At 59.2% G+C, this 14,714-nt stretch overlaps 2 protein-coding genes across 2 annotated transcripts; both read right to left on the bottom strand.

Moving 5' to 3' along the window:
• Positions 1–3,607: 3,607 nt before the first annotated feature.
• Positions 3,608–8,127, bottom strand: LOC137465999 (serine/arginine-rich splicing factor 4-like). The gene is given in 8 exon segments (XM_068177947.1): positions 3,608–4,530; positions 4,684–4,802; positions 4,942–5,055; positions 5,270–5,405; positions 5,408–5,625; positions 5,702–5,826; positions 6,292–6,383; positions 8,073–8,127. Coding segments are annotated over 8 exon segments (1,782 nt in total).
• Positions 8,128–11,299: 3,172 nt separating this feature from the next.
• LOC137465988 (pineapple eye protein-like) lies at positions 11,300–14,015 on the bottom strand. Its single transcript, XM_068177946.1, is given in 7 exon segments — positions 11,300–12,222; positions 12,376–12,494; positions 12,634–12,747; positions 12,962–13,097; positions 13,100–13,317; positions 13,394–13,518; positions 13,797–14,015. Coding segments are annotated over 7 exon segments (1,689 nt in total). The 5' UTR covers positions 13,851–14,015.
• Between the last annotated feature and the right edge of the window lie 699 nt (positions 14,016–14,714).

The following is a 14,714-nucleotide window of genomic DNA, read 5'->3' as shown; positions in this document are numbered from 1 at the left end:
TTCGAGGAACAAACGGGAAATGCTTCTGACCTCTACAAGTAGATTTATTAATTTGCTTTCACTTTCCTTTTGGAATCCTTACACTTGGCCTGGCATTCCAGAAAATCATGGAAATCCAACATAATATTAGAGGAAGTTTCTGAAGTCAGTGTTTTTCTCAAAGGCTTTCTTTACATACCTACAAGAAACTGCTCCTCTAACATAAAGAGATGCAGTGGTTTCCCTGACTGGACATCACAAGATGACGTTATACACTCCTCTATACTAGAAAACTTCTGCTGCCTGGTAATTACAAAGCTTCAAGCTCTTCTAGAGGCTTTCCCCTGTGCAACTTCACGAGGCCCCTCTCTGCTCAACCCTCAAGCCTGTCCAGGTCTCACTGAAAGGCAGCACAGCCGTGTGGTTCACCAGCCCCTGCTCCCGCTTCTGTCCCATCCGCAAACGTGCTGAGGGAGCGCTCCGTCCCTTCTGCCAGGTCGCTGGGGAATAAGGCAAACAAGAGTGGCCCCAGCACGGCCCCCTGAGCTCGCAGCTGTCTGGGTTTGGAGCTCCACTGCCCACTTCTCCACGCCACTGTCCCTGAGCTGCCCCATGACCGTGATAAGGGAGGCCGGGACAAAGCCTTGCTGGAGTCCCGGCTGACAACAGCCACTGCTCTCCCCTCACAAACCCAGCCAGTCAGTGCAGCAGAGGTGGCTATGAGATTGGCCAAGCATGGTTTTCTGTCGCAGTAGAGATGGACACGAGACATACACATACACCTGTGCAGTGACAACAACGGCTTCTTCTTTATTACAAGTTGTTCTCAAGTTTTATACCCCTAAAAAAGTGTGATCCTAAGCCACTAGTTACATCAAAACAGCTCATCCTATTCAATGGGCAAAGCAATAGCTTATTGTATTCTATTGGTGCAAAGCATTTAACGTCAATAATTCATTGGCAAGAGCTTACCACAAATTATTAAGGCACGTACGCTGCCGACTAAGGCACGTGTCCTCTAACTACAAGTAACCCTGACGTGTTTTCCAGTTTCCATGCGGACGGCCTTGTTTGCGTCCTTGCCATGGATAAACCCGTATTTTATGAATTTCTTCTTCTGCGAACTCAGTTGTTTGCCCTGCAGAACAGCTGCTAAGCCCATCCAGTTTTCTCTTCCTGCTATTCCACACGCTTAGAGATGACATCCAAGAGGAGATATTCTGTCACCTTTCTGGGGATGGAGCTGAGGCTGATGGGCCTGCAGTTTCCTGGCTCCTTCTTAGTGCCCTTTTGGAAGACTGGAGAGATGCTGGCTTTCCTCCACTGCTCACGCCTCTCTCGGGGGCTACAGCCTTCCCTGACCTGCTGGCAGAATGCCCTGTGCCAGAGGCAGGAGCAGAGATTTCCTTTGGCCCCAAAAGGCAACGCTGGGCTCAGGCCGTGGCTCAGTGCGACCTGACAACGGGAGGAGAAGGCAGGGCAGGGACGCTGCTGACCAGCGACCAGAGGAACCCCACACCTCGGGGCTCTGGGCCTGTGCTGCAGGCTCACCTGCCTCTCCCTTCCCAGAATCGGCGGAGGAACAAGCGGAGCCGTCTGCGGTGTTCCTCGAGGCGACGACGGCAGGAGAAGGCGGACGGGAGCAGGGCTCACGCGGGGCTGAGCAGGGAGCAGTGCCCTCGTGGCCCTGGGCCTGTTCTGCAAACTCCCCACACTCCTCTTTCTCCCACAGAGAGAGAGGACCAGCACCTGGAGGAGACTGTGGCAGTTCTGGACAGGGACTCCCCGCCGACAGCTGCCATGCGCGACAGCAAGCAGGAGGGCCCTGGTGCCCGGCAGCCAGGTGAGGGCAAAGCCGCCCTCCCACAGCCTGGCCCAGGGACGCTTGTGGCAGGCGATGTGGGGCCCAGGGCAGAGGCAGGGGGAGGCAGGAGCTGCTCAGCCATGCCGTGGCTGGGAGCCTCCTTCCTCCCCAAGTGGGGCCCAGCTGGGCCGGGGGGCAGCTCCTGGGACACCCGTGCCCGCAATGGCCCCTGCTCTGCAAGGCCTCCGGCCCTGCCCATCAGCCAGGCAGGCAGGCAGGCAGGCAGGGACGGAGCAGCCCTTGGGGCCGATGCTGCTGCAGCCAAAGAGCCCCGCAGAGGTGCTCATGCCCGCTGCCATTGGCTCTGTCCCCTGCAGCCTGCGTGCTGTGTCGCCGTGCAGAGGCTGACTCCTGTGCTTCCCCAGGCCCTGGCAACATCTCCTGTGCTGCCCAGGGCACCCACGGCCGCTGCTGGCTTCTCACTCTGACCAGAACCAGCTGGGGCGTGACAGCTCTGCTGCTCTGGGCACGGCTCTCGGGCAGAGCACCCGCGTGTCCCTGGGCTGGGGGCAGTGCCCAGGCCGGGCTTGGCAGAGCCCGTCCGCTCCTGGAGGGCTGGGGGCTCTGCTCTGTTCCGGCCTGGCCTGGGTCCATGAGAGCCTTTGGCATTCCCGCTTGCCCTTACAGCTGCCAGGCATGAGCCGGAGCTCAATGGCCTCAGCCTGGCCAGACAGTCAGGACTGGAGCCTTCCCGTGGCTCCCCAGCACCCAAGACCATCAGCCCCAGCTCGGAAACACTGCCTAACAGGGTTTGCCAATATTTTTTCCTGTTAGATCGTTGAAGGGATTTTGAAAGTAACATTCTTTGGCAACTTCTTCGAGGAACAAAAGTGACACGCTTCTAAGCAGTAAAAGGTTTATTGGTTTCCTCGTATTTTCTATCTGGTACCCGTCTGCTTCCTTCGGTGTTCCGGAAAATAATGAAAATCTAACAAATTCTTCGGAGAAGGTTCTGGATCCGCTATGAGGAGAGGTCTCTAAATTCACTCTTTCTCTTAAATACATTCTTTACATAGAGTTAAGTAGCTGCTCCTGTAACAGACAAAGATGTCGTGGTTTAGCTGACTGGGCAACACCACGTGATGTTATCCACACCGGCACACTAAAACGCTTTTGTTCCCGGGGAGTTACGAAGTTGCAGGCTCTTCTCGAGGGCCTGAGTTAATTCTCAGGCAAAGGTCCCAAATGGTCATCGGGGGCAGAGTCCTGCGCATCCTCTTTGTCCCAGGATATTTCCACTGTCTTTTCTGGTTTGTTCTTTCAAGGTCCAAGCAAGTCTTTGAAATCAGCAGCAATATAGTGATCGATTTCTTCAGGCGCTTGAGGCAGTGTGTCACTCTCTTCTCTCTTCTTCCTTTTGGCTTTACTGAATGAGATTGCTCAAGGATAGCAAGACAGCACACATCCTTTTCCAAGAGAGCTTCCCTAAGAGCCACCTTGCTCTGAATGTCTCCCTAACCCTATCCAAGCCCATCAAGGAGTGCTTCACTTTCAAGAGAAAGCAGTGCGGAAGCATCTGAGGTTGGAGTCTAAAGGCAGGAACAAGAGTCCTTTTTAATTAGCCACATCATTTAAGTGACTTTTCACTTAATACATGGTGAGACAGAAATCAAGGTATTTAGCATAAGACTACTTTCCTGCCAGTAGAAATGCCAAGAGCGAATTCGGTTTGCTCACAGACCTGCAAATCTCAAGGTCCCTGTACGGACCGTTCTCACCTTCACTTCCGGCAGCGAACAGACGGACCAGAAAGAAAAGACGACACTAGGTGCTGCTGTTGGAGGTCCCAGGTGAGGCCCGACGTCGCTGGCGGGAGCGGTTGCTCCTGCGGGACATCCCTGACGGCGTCCCCCTGCGCCTGGGCCTCTCAGCGCTGGCTGCTGTCCTCCTGCTCCTGCCACGGCGACTCCTGGGGCAGGCAGGTGCACTTAGGGCCCGGCCTTGCTGGCGGGCGCGGCTGCGTCCGGGGCATGCCCGTGGCGATGTTTGCCTTCGCCTGGGCCTCTCAGCGCTTGCTGCTGTCCTGTGGCTCATGTCACGGCGACTCCTGGACTGGACAGGTGGGCTCTGGGCCTGACCTTGCTGGTGGGCGCGGCTGCGTCCGGGGGATGCCCGTGGCGATGTCTGCCTTCGCCCGGGCGTCTCAGTCCTTGGTCTTGTCCTGCTGCTCCTGTCACGGCGACTCCTGGGGCGGACAGGTGCACTTAGGGCCCGACCTTGCTGGCGGGCGCGGCTGCGTCCGGGGGATGCCCGTGAAGGTGTCTCCCTTCGCCTGGGCCTCTCAGCCCTTGTTGTTGTCCTGCTGCTCCTGTCACGGCGACTCCTCAGTCGGACGGGTCCATCTGGGGCCCGACCTGGCTGGCGAGAGCGGGTTCGCCTGCGGCCGGGCCCAGCACGTCTGGAATGGACCCTGTCCCCAGAGTCAGGGGAGTTGTTGTACGTTGACCTTGATGTGCTGGGGCTGCTGGTGGCCAGCGAGGAAGACGGCAGAGACTGCTGCCATGCTGTGTGTTGCTGGCTGCTGCGGCCGCTGGGCTCTGCAGAGGAAGACTGGGGATCCAGCCCCGATGGCACCGGGGTGCGGGAGCTGGGGCTGATGGCCTCAGATTCTGGGGAGCCATGAGCAGGCTCCAGTCCTGACTGTCTGATCCGGCTGGGGCCACTGAGCTCTGACTCATCCCTGGAAGCTGTAAGGCCAAGCAGGAATGTCAAAGACCACCCAGGCCCGAGGCAAGCCAGGCCAGAGCAGAACCCCCAGCCCTTCAGGAGCAGAGGGGCTCTGCCCAGCCCGGCCTGGGCACTGTCCCCAGCCCAGGGGCACCGGCTGCTTTGCCTCATACCCGTTCCGAGACCAGCACAGCTGTCACACTCCCAGCTCTGTATGCGGTTTCTCAGGCCAGAGCAGCGCCTGTGGGTGCCCTCAGCAGCGCAGGAGGAGCACAGGAGCAGTTCCCAGGGCCTGAGGAGGCAAAGGGGCTCATGGACAACGTGTCCACAGCACAGGATTGTCCAGACACGTTCTTCTCTTTCTTTCCCCCTTGAGCCCTTGAAGTGACACACGTACCCTGCAGAGCCTCAGGTGCAGCTCCCCAACTTACCCCTCTTCCTCTGCCTCCTCCCTGCCTCCCGGGTAAAGGCAGTCCCTGGCATTGCACCTGCTGTGCCGCTCTCCTAGATCCGCAAAGGCGTCGTTGTCCTCCCATGTTGGCAGTCTGATGGAGAAAGGGAAAGCTGATGAGTTTCTGATGTCGTGCCCTCATGGAGGTACAGGTTGTCCCTGCTCTTTCTCCAGCGCTTTTCCAAGTCCTGCGTGAAGTTGAAGCCCAGACTCACGGGACAGGGCAGGGCCAGGACTGCTGGGGCAGGGCCTGGCACAGCACAGCACTTGCACCTCCTGTCCTGGGAGCCAGGCAGAAGGACACCAACCTGAAAGGGATTCGGATCCCCACGATGAACATTTGTACAAGAAATTCTCCCGTGTCCCTGCACAGGGGGCAGCGGAGGGAAAAAAGACCAGCGCGCATGGCCTGTCCCTGCAGGGCAAACAGAAGCAGGGTGAGCAAGGCCCTGGTGCCGCTGGGCACCTGCTGTGGCCCGGGGCTGAGGGGATGGCTCCTACCTGGATGCAGTCCCTGTGGAACCAGGCCCTTTTGCACGCTGGGCACACCAGGGTTCGGAAGGTCTTTCTATCCTCCACAGGCTCCATGCAGATGGGGCAGTCGGTGCCCGGCTCTGGAGTCGCCTCCACGTCCTGCTCTGGACGGTGCTCAGGGCAGAAGGAGCTGGAGGAAAATGGATGGGCAAAGTGAGAAATGCAACACCGTTCCACAGGGGTGGCCAGAAGGGGCGAGGAGGTACCTGTATGGGGTAACGTATACATTGACACAGCCGCCCTCCTTGGCACAGGGCAGGTGGAACCATCTGTCACAGTCCTCCTTGCAACACATGATGGTTGCCCCGCTCTGGCCACAGACGCAGCAGCGCTGGAAAGAGCCAAGCAGCGCCATCAGCAGCAGCCTCGGGGCCTCCCCAGGCAGCCCCACGGCTCCGGGCAGGGCGTAGGATGTGGCCACTGCTGGGCCTCAGCCCACAGAGCCGTCTGGTGGAGGAGCCTCCTGTGCCAGAGCCTCGGTGCAGCTGCCGGGAGCCAGACTTTGTCCCCCAGCCGGCCGGAAGGGCAGGCCTTTCATTCCAAGTGTCTGGGCTCAGCTCTGGCAAACCTCGCCTGGCACAAATCTCCCTGCTCTTGTCAGGCGCTCACCTTTTGTGCCGCCCGCCAGACTGCAATTTGGATATCTCGAGGAAGAAACCCCACGAGTCCGACACGACGGTTCTCTTGACGAGAAAGTAGAGTGGCAAAGAACTGCAGCAAAGGGGACGAGCAGATGAGGAGAGAGAGGCAGGAATTGCCCGTTGCAATGGTGGAGGGAGCACCCAGAGCCACTCACCAGGCAGAACGCGTGGGCACAGAGCCCGCACTTCTCCAGTTGGTCGCCGCAGATGTCCGGGTCGGCCTCTGCACGGCGACACAGCACGCAGGCTGCAGGGGACAGAGCCAATGGCAGCGGGCATGAGCACCTCTGCGGGGCTCTTTGGCTGCAGCAGCATCGGCCCCAAGGGCTGCTCCGTCCCTGCCTGCCTGCCTGCCTGCCTGGCTGATGGGCAGGGCCGGAGGCCTTGCAGAGCAGGGGCCATTGCGGGCACGGGTGTCCCAGGAGCTGCCCCCCGGCCCAGCTGGGCCCCACTTGGGGAGGAAGGAGGCTCCCAGCCACGGCATGGCTGAGCAGCTCCCGCCTCGCCCTGCCTCTGCCCTGGGCCCCACATCGCCTGCCACAAGCGTCCCTGGGCCAGGCTGTGGGAGGGTGGCTTTGCCCTCACCTGGCTGCCGGGCACCAGGGCCCTCCTGCTTGCTGTCACGCATGGCAGCTGTCGGCGGGGAGTCCCTGTCCAGAACTGCCACAGTCTCCTCCAGGTGCTGGTCCTCTCTCTCTGTGGGAAAAAGAGGAGTGTGGGGAGTTTGCAGAACAGGCCCAGGGCCACGAGGGCACTGCTCCCTGCTCAGCCCCGCGTGAGCCCTGCTCCCGTCCGCCTTCTCCTGCCGTCGTCGCCTCGAGGAACACCGCAGACGGCTCCGCTTGTTCCTCCGCCGATTCTGGGAAGAGAGAGGCAGGTGAGCCTGCAGCACAGGCCCAGAGCCCCGAGGTGTGGGGTTCCCCTGGTCGCTGGGCAGCAGCGTCCCTGCCCTGCCTTCTCCTCGCGTTGTCAGGTCGCACTGAGCCACGGCCTGAGCCCAGCGTTGCCTCTTGTGGCCTTGGTCGCACGGGTCACAATGGCCACGCTGACATCAGCATCGTGCAGCCAACATTGGGCAGCCATGGCCTCAGGTGCCTGGCAACCACTTGAGGCGGCCCCCTTGGGAACCCAGGTTCTGGGATGGCTGCGAAGGTTTGGTCAGCAGGGAACCAGGCAGGGACTCCTGCAGCAAGTGCAGGGTCAAATGCCAGGCCCCGAGGCAACCATCGGGCACTGCTCTGCTGCTGCTCCTGGTGCTGCTCCTGCAAGTTTCATACAGACACGGAGCTACCTGCTCTGTCTCAACCCTGTTCAGCACTGGACAGCAGGACACAGTAAAATGTTGTCTTGGGTATATGATCGAATTATTCAAAGTCCTGCAAAGACTCACATTCAAAGCACACACACGAAAAAAAAAAAAAAAACCAAACCCTGCTACAAACATTGAATTGACACAAAAAGCATATTCCTCTTCAGAAACACAGGCTAACACTTGGGGCCAATGCTTTTTCCTATTAGATCTTTGAAAGGATTTCAAAAGTAACATTGGCAACTTCTTCGAGGAACAAACGGGAAATGCTTCTGACCTCTACAAGTAGATTTATTAATTTGCTTTCACTTTCCTTTTGGAATCCTTACACTTGGCCTGGCATTCCAGAAAATCATGGAAATCCAACATAATATTAGAGGAAGTTTCTGAAGTCAGTGTTTTTCTCAAAGGCTTTCTTTACATACCTACAAGAAACTGCTCCTCTAACATAAAGAGATGCAGTGGTTTCCCTGACTGGACATCACAAGATGACGTTATACACTCCTCTATACTAGAAAACTTCTGCTGCCTGGTAATTACAAAGCTTCAAGCTCTTCTAGAGGCTTTCCCCTGTGCAACTTCACGAGGCCCCTCTCTGCTCAACCCTCAAGCCTGTCCAGGTCTCACTGAAAGGCAGCACAGCCGTGTGGTTCACCAGCCCCTGCTCCCGCTTCTGTCCCATCCGCAAACGTGCTGAGGGAGCGCTCCGTCCCTTCTGCCAGGTCGCTGGGGAATAAGGCAAACAAGAGTGGCCCCAGCACGGCCCCCTGAGCTCGCAGCTGTCTGGGTTTGGAGCTCCACTGCCCACTTCTCCACGCCACTGTCCCTGAGCTGCCCCATGACCGTGATAAGGGAGGCCGGGACAAAGCCTTGCTGGAGTCCCGGCTGACAACAGCCACTGCTCTCCCCTCACAAACCCAGCCAGTCAGTGCAGCAGAGGTGGCTATGAGATTGGCCAAGCATGGTTTTCTGTCGCAGTAGAGATGGACACGAGACATACACATACACCTGTGCAGTGACAACAACGGCTTCTTCTTTATTACAAGTTGTTCTCAAGTTTTATACCCCTAAAAAAGTGTGATCCTAAGCCACTAGTTACATCAAAACAGCTCATCCTATTCAATGGGCAAAGCAATAGCTTATTGTATTCTATTGGTGCAAAGCATTTAACGTCAATAATTCATTGGCAAGAGCTTACCACAAATTATTAAGGCACGTACGCTGCCGACTAAGGCACGTGTCCTCTAACTACAAGTAACCCTGACGTGTTTTCCAGTTTCCATGCGGACGGCCTTGTTTGCGTCCTTGCCATGGATAAACCCGTATTTTATGAATTTCTTCTTCTGCGAACTCAGTTGTTTGCCCTGCAGAACAGCTGCTAAGCCCATCCAGTTTTCTCTTCCTGCTATTCCACACGCTTAGAGATGACATCCAAGAGGAGATATTCTGTCACCTTTCTGGGGATGGAGCTGAGGCTGATGGGCCTGCAGTTTCCTGGCTCCTTCTTAGTGCCCTTTTGGAAGACTGGAGAGATGCTGGCTTTCCTCCACTGCTCACGCCTCTCTCGGGGGCTACAGCCTTCCCTGACCTGCTGGCAGAATGCCCTGTGCCAGAGGCAGGAGCAGAGATTTCCTTTGGCCCCAAAAGGCAACGCTGGGCTCAGGCCGTGGCTCAGTGCGACCTGACAACGGGAGGAGAAGGCAGGGCAGGGACGCTGCTGCCCAGCGACCAGAGGAACCCCACACCTCGGGGCTCTGGGCCTGTGCTGCAGGCTCACCTGCCTCTCCCTTCCCAGAATCGGCGGAGGAACAAGCGGAGCCGTCTGCGGTGTTCCTCGAGGCGACGACGGCAGGAGAAGGCGGACGGGAGCAGGGCTCACGCGGGGCTGAGCAGGGAGCAGTGCCCTCGTGGCCCTGGGCCTGTTCTGCAAACTCCCCACACTCCTCTTTCTCCCACAGAGAGAGAGGACCAGCACCTGGAGGAGACTGTGGCAGTTCTGGACAGGGACTCCCCGCCGACAGCTGCCATGCGCGACAGCAAGCAGGAGGGCCCTGGTGCCCGGCAGCCAGGTGAGGGCAAAGCCGCCCTCCCACAGCCTGGCCCAGGGACGCTTGTGGCAGGCGATGTGGGGCCCAGGGCAGAGGCAGGGGGAGGCAGGAGCTGCTCAGCCATGCCGTGGCTGGGAGCCTCCTTCCTCCCCAAGTGGGGCCCAGCTGGGCCGGGGGGCAGCTCCTGGGACACCCGTGCCCGCAATGGCCCCTGCTCTGCAAGGCCTCCGGCCCTGCCCATCAGCCAGGCAGGCAGGCAGGCAGGCAGGGACGGAGCAGCCCTTGGGGCCGATGCTGCTGCAGCCAAAGAGCCCCGCAGAGGTGCTCATGCCCGCTGCCATTGGCTCTGTCCCCTGCAGCCTGCGTGCTGTGTCGCCGTGCAGAGGCTGACTCCTGTGCTTCCCCAGGCCCTGGCAACAGCTCCTGTGCTGCCCAGGGCACCCACGGCCGCTGCTGGCTTCTCACTCTGACCAGAACCAGCTGGGGCGTGACAGCTCTGCTGCTCTGGGCACGGCTCTCGGGCAGAGCACCCGCGTGTCCCTGGGCTGGGGGCAGTGCCCAGGCCGGGCTTGGCAGAGCCCGTCCGCTCCTGGAGGGCTGGGGGCTCTGCTCTGTTCCGGCCTGGCCTGGGTCCATGAGAGCCTTTGGCATTCCCGCTTGCCCTTACAGCTGCCAGGCATGAGCCGGAGCTCAATGGCCTCAGCCTGGCCGGACAGTCAGGACTGGAGCCTTCCCGTGGCTCCCCAGCACCCAAGACCATCAGCCCCAGCTCGGAAACACTGCCTAACAGGGTTTGCCAATATTTTTTCCTGTTAGATCGTTGAAGGGATTTTGAAAGTAACATTCTTTGGCAACTTCTTCGAGGAACAAAAGTGACACGCTTCTAAGCAGTAAAAGGTTTATTGGTTTCCTCGTATTTTCTATCTGGTACCCGTCTGCTTCCTTCGGTGTTCCGGAAAATAATGAAAATCTAACAAATTCTTCGGAGAAGGTTCTGGATCCGCTATGAGGAGAGGTCTCTAAATTCACTCTTTCTCTTAAATACATTCTTTACATAGAGTTAAGTAGCTGCTCCTGTAACAGACAAAGATGTCGTGGTTTAGCTGACTGGGCAACACCACGTGATGTTATCCACACCGGCACACTAAAACGCTTTTGTTCCCGGGGAGTTACGAAGTTGCAGGCTCTTCTCGAGGGCCTGAGTTAATTCTCAGGCAAAGGTCCCAAATGGTCATCGGGGGCAGAGTCCTGCGCATCCTCTTTGTCCCAGGATATTTCCACTGTCTTTTCTGGTTTGTTCTTTCAAGGTCCAAGCAAGTCTTTGAAATCAGCAGCAATATAGTGATCGATTTCTTCAGGCGCTTGAGGCAGTGTGTCACTCTCTTCTCTCTTCTTCCTTTTGGCTTTACTGAATGAGATTGCTCAAGGATAGCAAGACAGCACACATCCTTTTCCAAGAGAGCTTCCCTAAGAGCCACCTTGCTCTGAATGTCTCCCTAACCCTATCCAAGCCCATCAAGGAGTGCTTCACTTTCAAGAGAAAGCAGTGCGGAAGCATCTGAGGTTGGAGTCTAAAGGCAGGAACAAGAGTCCTTTTTAATTAGCCACATCATTTAAGTGACTTTTCACTTAATACATGGTGAGACAGAAATCAAGGTATTTAGCATAAGACTACTTTCCTGCCAGTAGAAATGCCAAGAGCGAATTCGGTTTGCTCACAGACCTGCAAATCTCAAGGTCCCTGTACGGACCGTTCTCACCTTCACTTCCGGCAGCGAACAGACGGACCAGAAAGAAAAGACGACACTAGGTGCTGCTGTTGGAGGTCCCAGGTGAGGCCCGACGTCGCTGGCGGGAGCGGTTGCTCCTGCGGGACATCCCTGACGGCGTCCCCCTGCGCCTGGGCCTCTCAGCGCTGGCTGCTGTCCTCCTGCTCCTGCCACGGCGACTCCTGGGGCAGGCAGGTGCACTTAGGGCCCGGCCTTGCTGGCGGGCGCGGCTGCGTCCGGGGCATGCCCGTGGCGATGTTTGCCTTCGCCTGGGCCTCTCAGCGCTTGCTGCTGTCCTGTGGCTCATGTCACGGCGACTCCTGGACTGGACAGGTGGGCTCTGGGCCTGACCTTGCTGGTGGGCGCGGCTGCGTCCGGGGGATGCCCGTGGCGATGTCTGCCTTCGCCCGGGCGTCTCAGTCCTTGGTCTTGTCCTGCTGCTCCTGTCACGGCGACTCCTGGGGCGGACAGGTGCACTTAGGGCCCGACCTTGCTGGCGGGCGCGGCTGCGTCCGGGGGATGCCCGTGAAGGTGTCTCCCTTCGCCTGGGCCTCTCAGCCCTTGTTGTTGTCCTGCTGCTCCTGTCACGGCGACTCCTCAGTCGGACGGGTCCATCTGGGGCCCGACCTGGCTGGCGAGAGCGGGTTCGCCTGCGGCCGGGCCCAGCACGTCTGGAATGGACCCTGTCCCCAGAGTCAGGGGAGTTGTTGTACGTTGACCTTGATGTGCTGGGGCTGCTGGTGGCCAGCGAGGAAGACGGCAGAGACTGCTGCCATGCTGTGTGTTGCTGGCTGCTGCGGCCGCTGGGCTCTGCAGAGGAAGACTGGGGATCCAGCCCCGATGGCACCGGGGTGCGGGAGCTGGGGCTGATGGCCTCAGATTCTGGGGAGCCATGAGCAGGCTCCAGTCCTGACTGTCTGATCCGGCTGGGGCCACTGAGCTCTGACTCATCCCTGGAAGCTGTAAGGCCAAGCAGGAATGTCAAAGACCACCCAGGCCCGAGGCAAGCCAGGCCAGAGCAGAACCCCCAGCCCTTCAGGAGCAGAGGGGCTCTGCCCAGCCCGGCCTGGGCACTGTCCCCAGCCCAGGGGCACCGGCTGCTTTGCCTCATACCCGTTCCGAGACCAGCACAGCTGTCACACTCCCAGCTCTGTATGCGGTTTCTCAGGCCAGAGCAGCGCCTGTGGGTGCCCTCAGCAGCGCAGGAGGAGCACAGGAGCAGTTCCCAGGGCCTGAGGAGGCAAAGGGGCTCATGGACAACGTGTCCACAGCACAGGATTGTCCAGACACGTTCTTCTCTTTCTTTCCCCCTTGAGCCCTTGAAGTGACACACGTACCCTGCAGAGCCTCAGGTGCAGCTCCCCAACTTACCCCTCTTCCTCTGCCTCCTCCCTGCCTCCCGGGTAAAGGCAGTCCCTGGCATTGCACCTGCTGTGCCGCTCTCCTAGATCCGCAAAGGCGTCGTTGTCCTCCCATGTTGGCAGTCTGATGGAGAAAGGGAAAGCTGATGAGTTTCTGATGTCGTGCCCTCATGGAGGTACAGGTTGTCCCTGCTCTTTCTCCAGCGCTTTTCCAAGTCCTGCGTGAAGTTGAAGCCCAGACTCACGGGACAGGGCAGGGCCAGGACTGCTGGGGCAGGGCCTGGCACAGCACAGCACTTGCACCTCCTGTCCTGGGAGCCAGGCAGAAGGACACCAACCTGAAAGGGATTCGGATCCCCACGATGAACATTTGTACAAGAAATTCTCCCGTGTCCCTGCACAGGGGGCAGCGGAGGGAAAAAAGACCAGCGCGCATGGCCTGTCCCTGCAGGGCAAACAGAAGCAGGGTGAGCAAGGCCCTGGTGCCGCTGGGCACCTGCTGTGGCCCGGGGCTGAGGGGATGGCTCCTACCTGGATGCAGTCCCTGTGGAACCAGGCCCTTTTGCACGCTGGGCACACCAGGGTTCGGAAGGTCTTTCTATCCTCCACAGGCTCCATGCAGATGGGGCAGTCGGTGCCCGGCTCTGGAGTCGCCTCCACGTCCTGCTCTGGACGGTGCTCAGGGCAGAAGGAGCTGGAGGAAAATGGATGGGCAAAGTGAGAAATGCAACACCGTTCCACAGGGGTGGCCAGAAGGGGCGAGGAGGTACCTGTATGGGGTAACGTATACATTGACACAGCCGCCCTCCTTGGCACAGGGCAGGTGGAACCATCTGTCACAGTCCTCCTTGCAACACATGATGGTTGCCCCGCTCTGGCCACAGACGCAGCAGCGCTGGAAAGAGCCAAGCAGCGCCATCAGCAGCAGCCTCGGGGCCTCCCCAGGCAGCCCCACGGCTCCGGGCAGGGCGTAGGATGTGGCCACTGCTGGGCCTCAGCCCACAGAGCCGTCTGGTGGAGGAGCCTCCTGTGCCAGAGCCTCGGTGCAGCTGCCGGGAGCCAGACTTTGTCCCCCAGCTGGCCGGAAGGGCAGGCCTTTCATTCCAAGTGTCTGGGCTCAGCTCTGGCAAACCTCGCCTGGCACAAATCTCCCTGCTCTTGTCAGGCGCTCACCTTTTGTGCCGCCCGCCAGACTGCAATTTGGATATCTCGAGGAAGAAACCCCATGAGTCCGACACGACGGTTCTCTTGACGAGAAAGTAGAGTGGCAAAGAACTGCAGCAAAGGGGACGAGCAGATGAGGAGAGAGAGGCAGGAATTGCCCGTTGCAATGGTGGAGGGAGCACCCAGAGCCACTCACCAGGCAGAACGCGTGGGCACAGAGCCCGCACTTCTCCAGTTGGTCGCCGCAGATGTCCGGGTCGGCCTCTGCACGGCGACACAGCACGCAGGCTGCAGGGGACAGAGCCAATGGCGGCGGGCATGAGCACCTCTGCGGGGCTCTTTGGCTGCAGCAGCATCGGCCCCAAGGGCTGCTCCGTCCCTGCCTGCCTGCCTGCCTGCCTGGCTGATGGGCAGGGCCGGAGGCCTTGCAGAGCAGGGGCCATTGCGGGCACGGGTGTCCCAGGAGCTGCCCCCCGGCCCAGCTGGGCCCCACTTGGGGAGGAAGGAGGCTCCCAGCCACGGCATGGCTGAGCAGCTCCCGCCTCGCCCTGCCTCTGCCCTGGGCCCCACATCGCCTGCCACAAGCGTCCCTGGGCCAGGCTGTGGGAGGGTGGCTTTGCCCTCACCTGGCTGCCGGGCACCAGGGCCCTCCTGCTTGCTGTCACGCATGGCAGCTGTCGGCGGGGAGTCCCTGTCCAGAACTGCCACAGTCTCCTCCAGGTGCTGGTCCTCTCTCTCTGTGGGAAAAAGAGGAGTGTGGGGAGTTTGCAGAACAGGCCCAGGGCCACGAGGGCACTGCTCCCTGCTCAGCCCCGCGTGAGCCCTGCTCCCGTCCGCCTTCTCCTGCCGTCGTCGCCTCGAGGACCACCGCAGACGGCTCCGCTTGTTCCTCTGCCGATTCTGGGAAGGGTGAGGCAGGTGAGCCTG

The sequence above is a fragment of the Anomalospiza imberbis genome, unplaced genomic scaffold (genome assembly GCF_031753505.1).
Source record: "Anomalospiza imberbis isolate Cuckoo-Finch-1a 21T00152 unplaced genomic scaffold, ASM3175350v1 scaffold_126, whole genome shotgun sequence".
In the NCBI taxonomy this organism is placed as follows: Eukaryota; Metazoa; Chordata; class Aves; order Passeriformes; family Viduidae; genus Anomalospiza; species Anomalospiza imberbis.
Note: the sequence above shows the minus strand (reverse complement) of the source record. Positions and strands in the feature narration are given on the sequence as shown.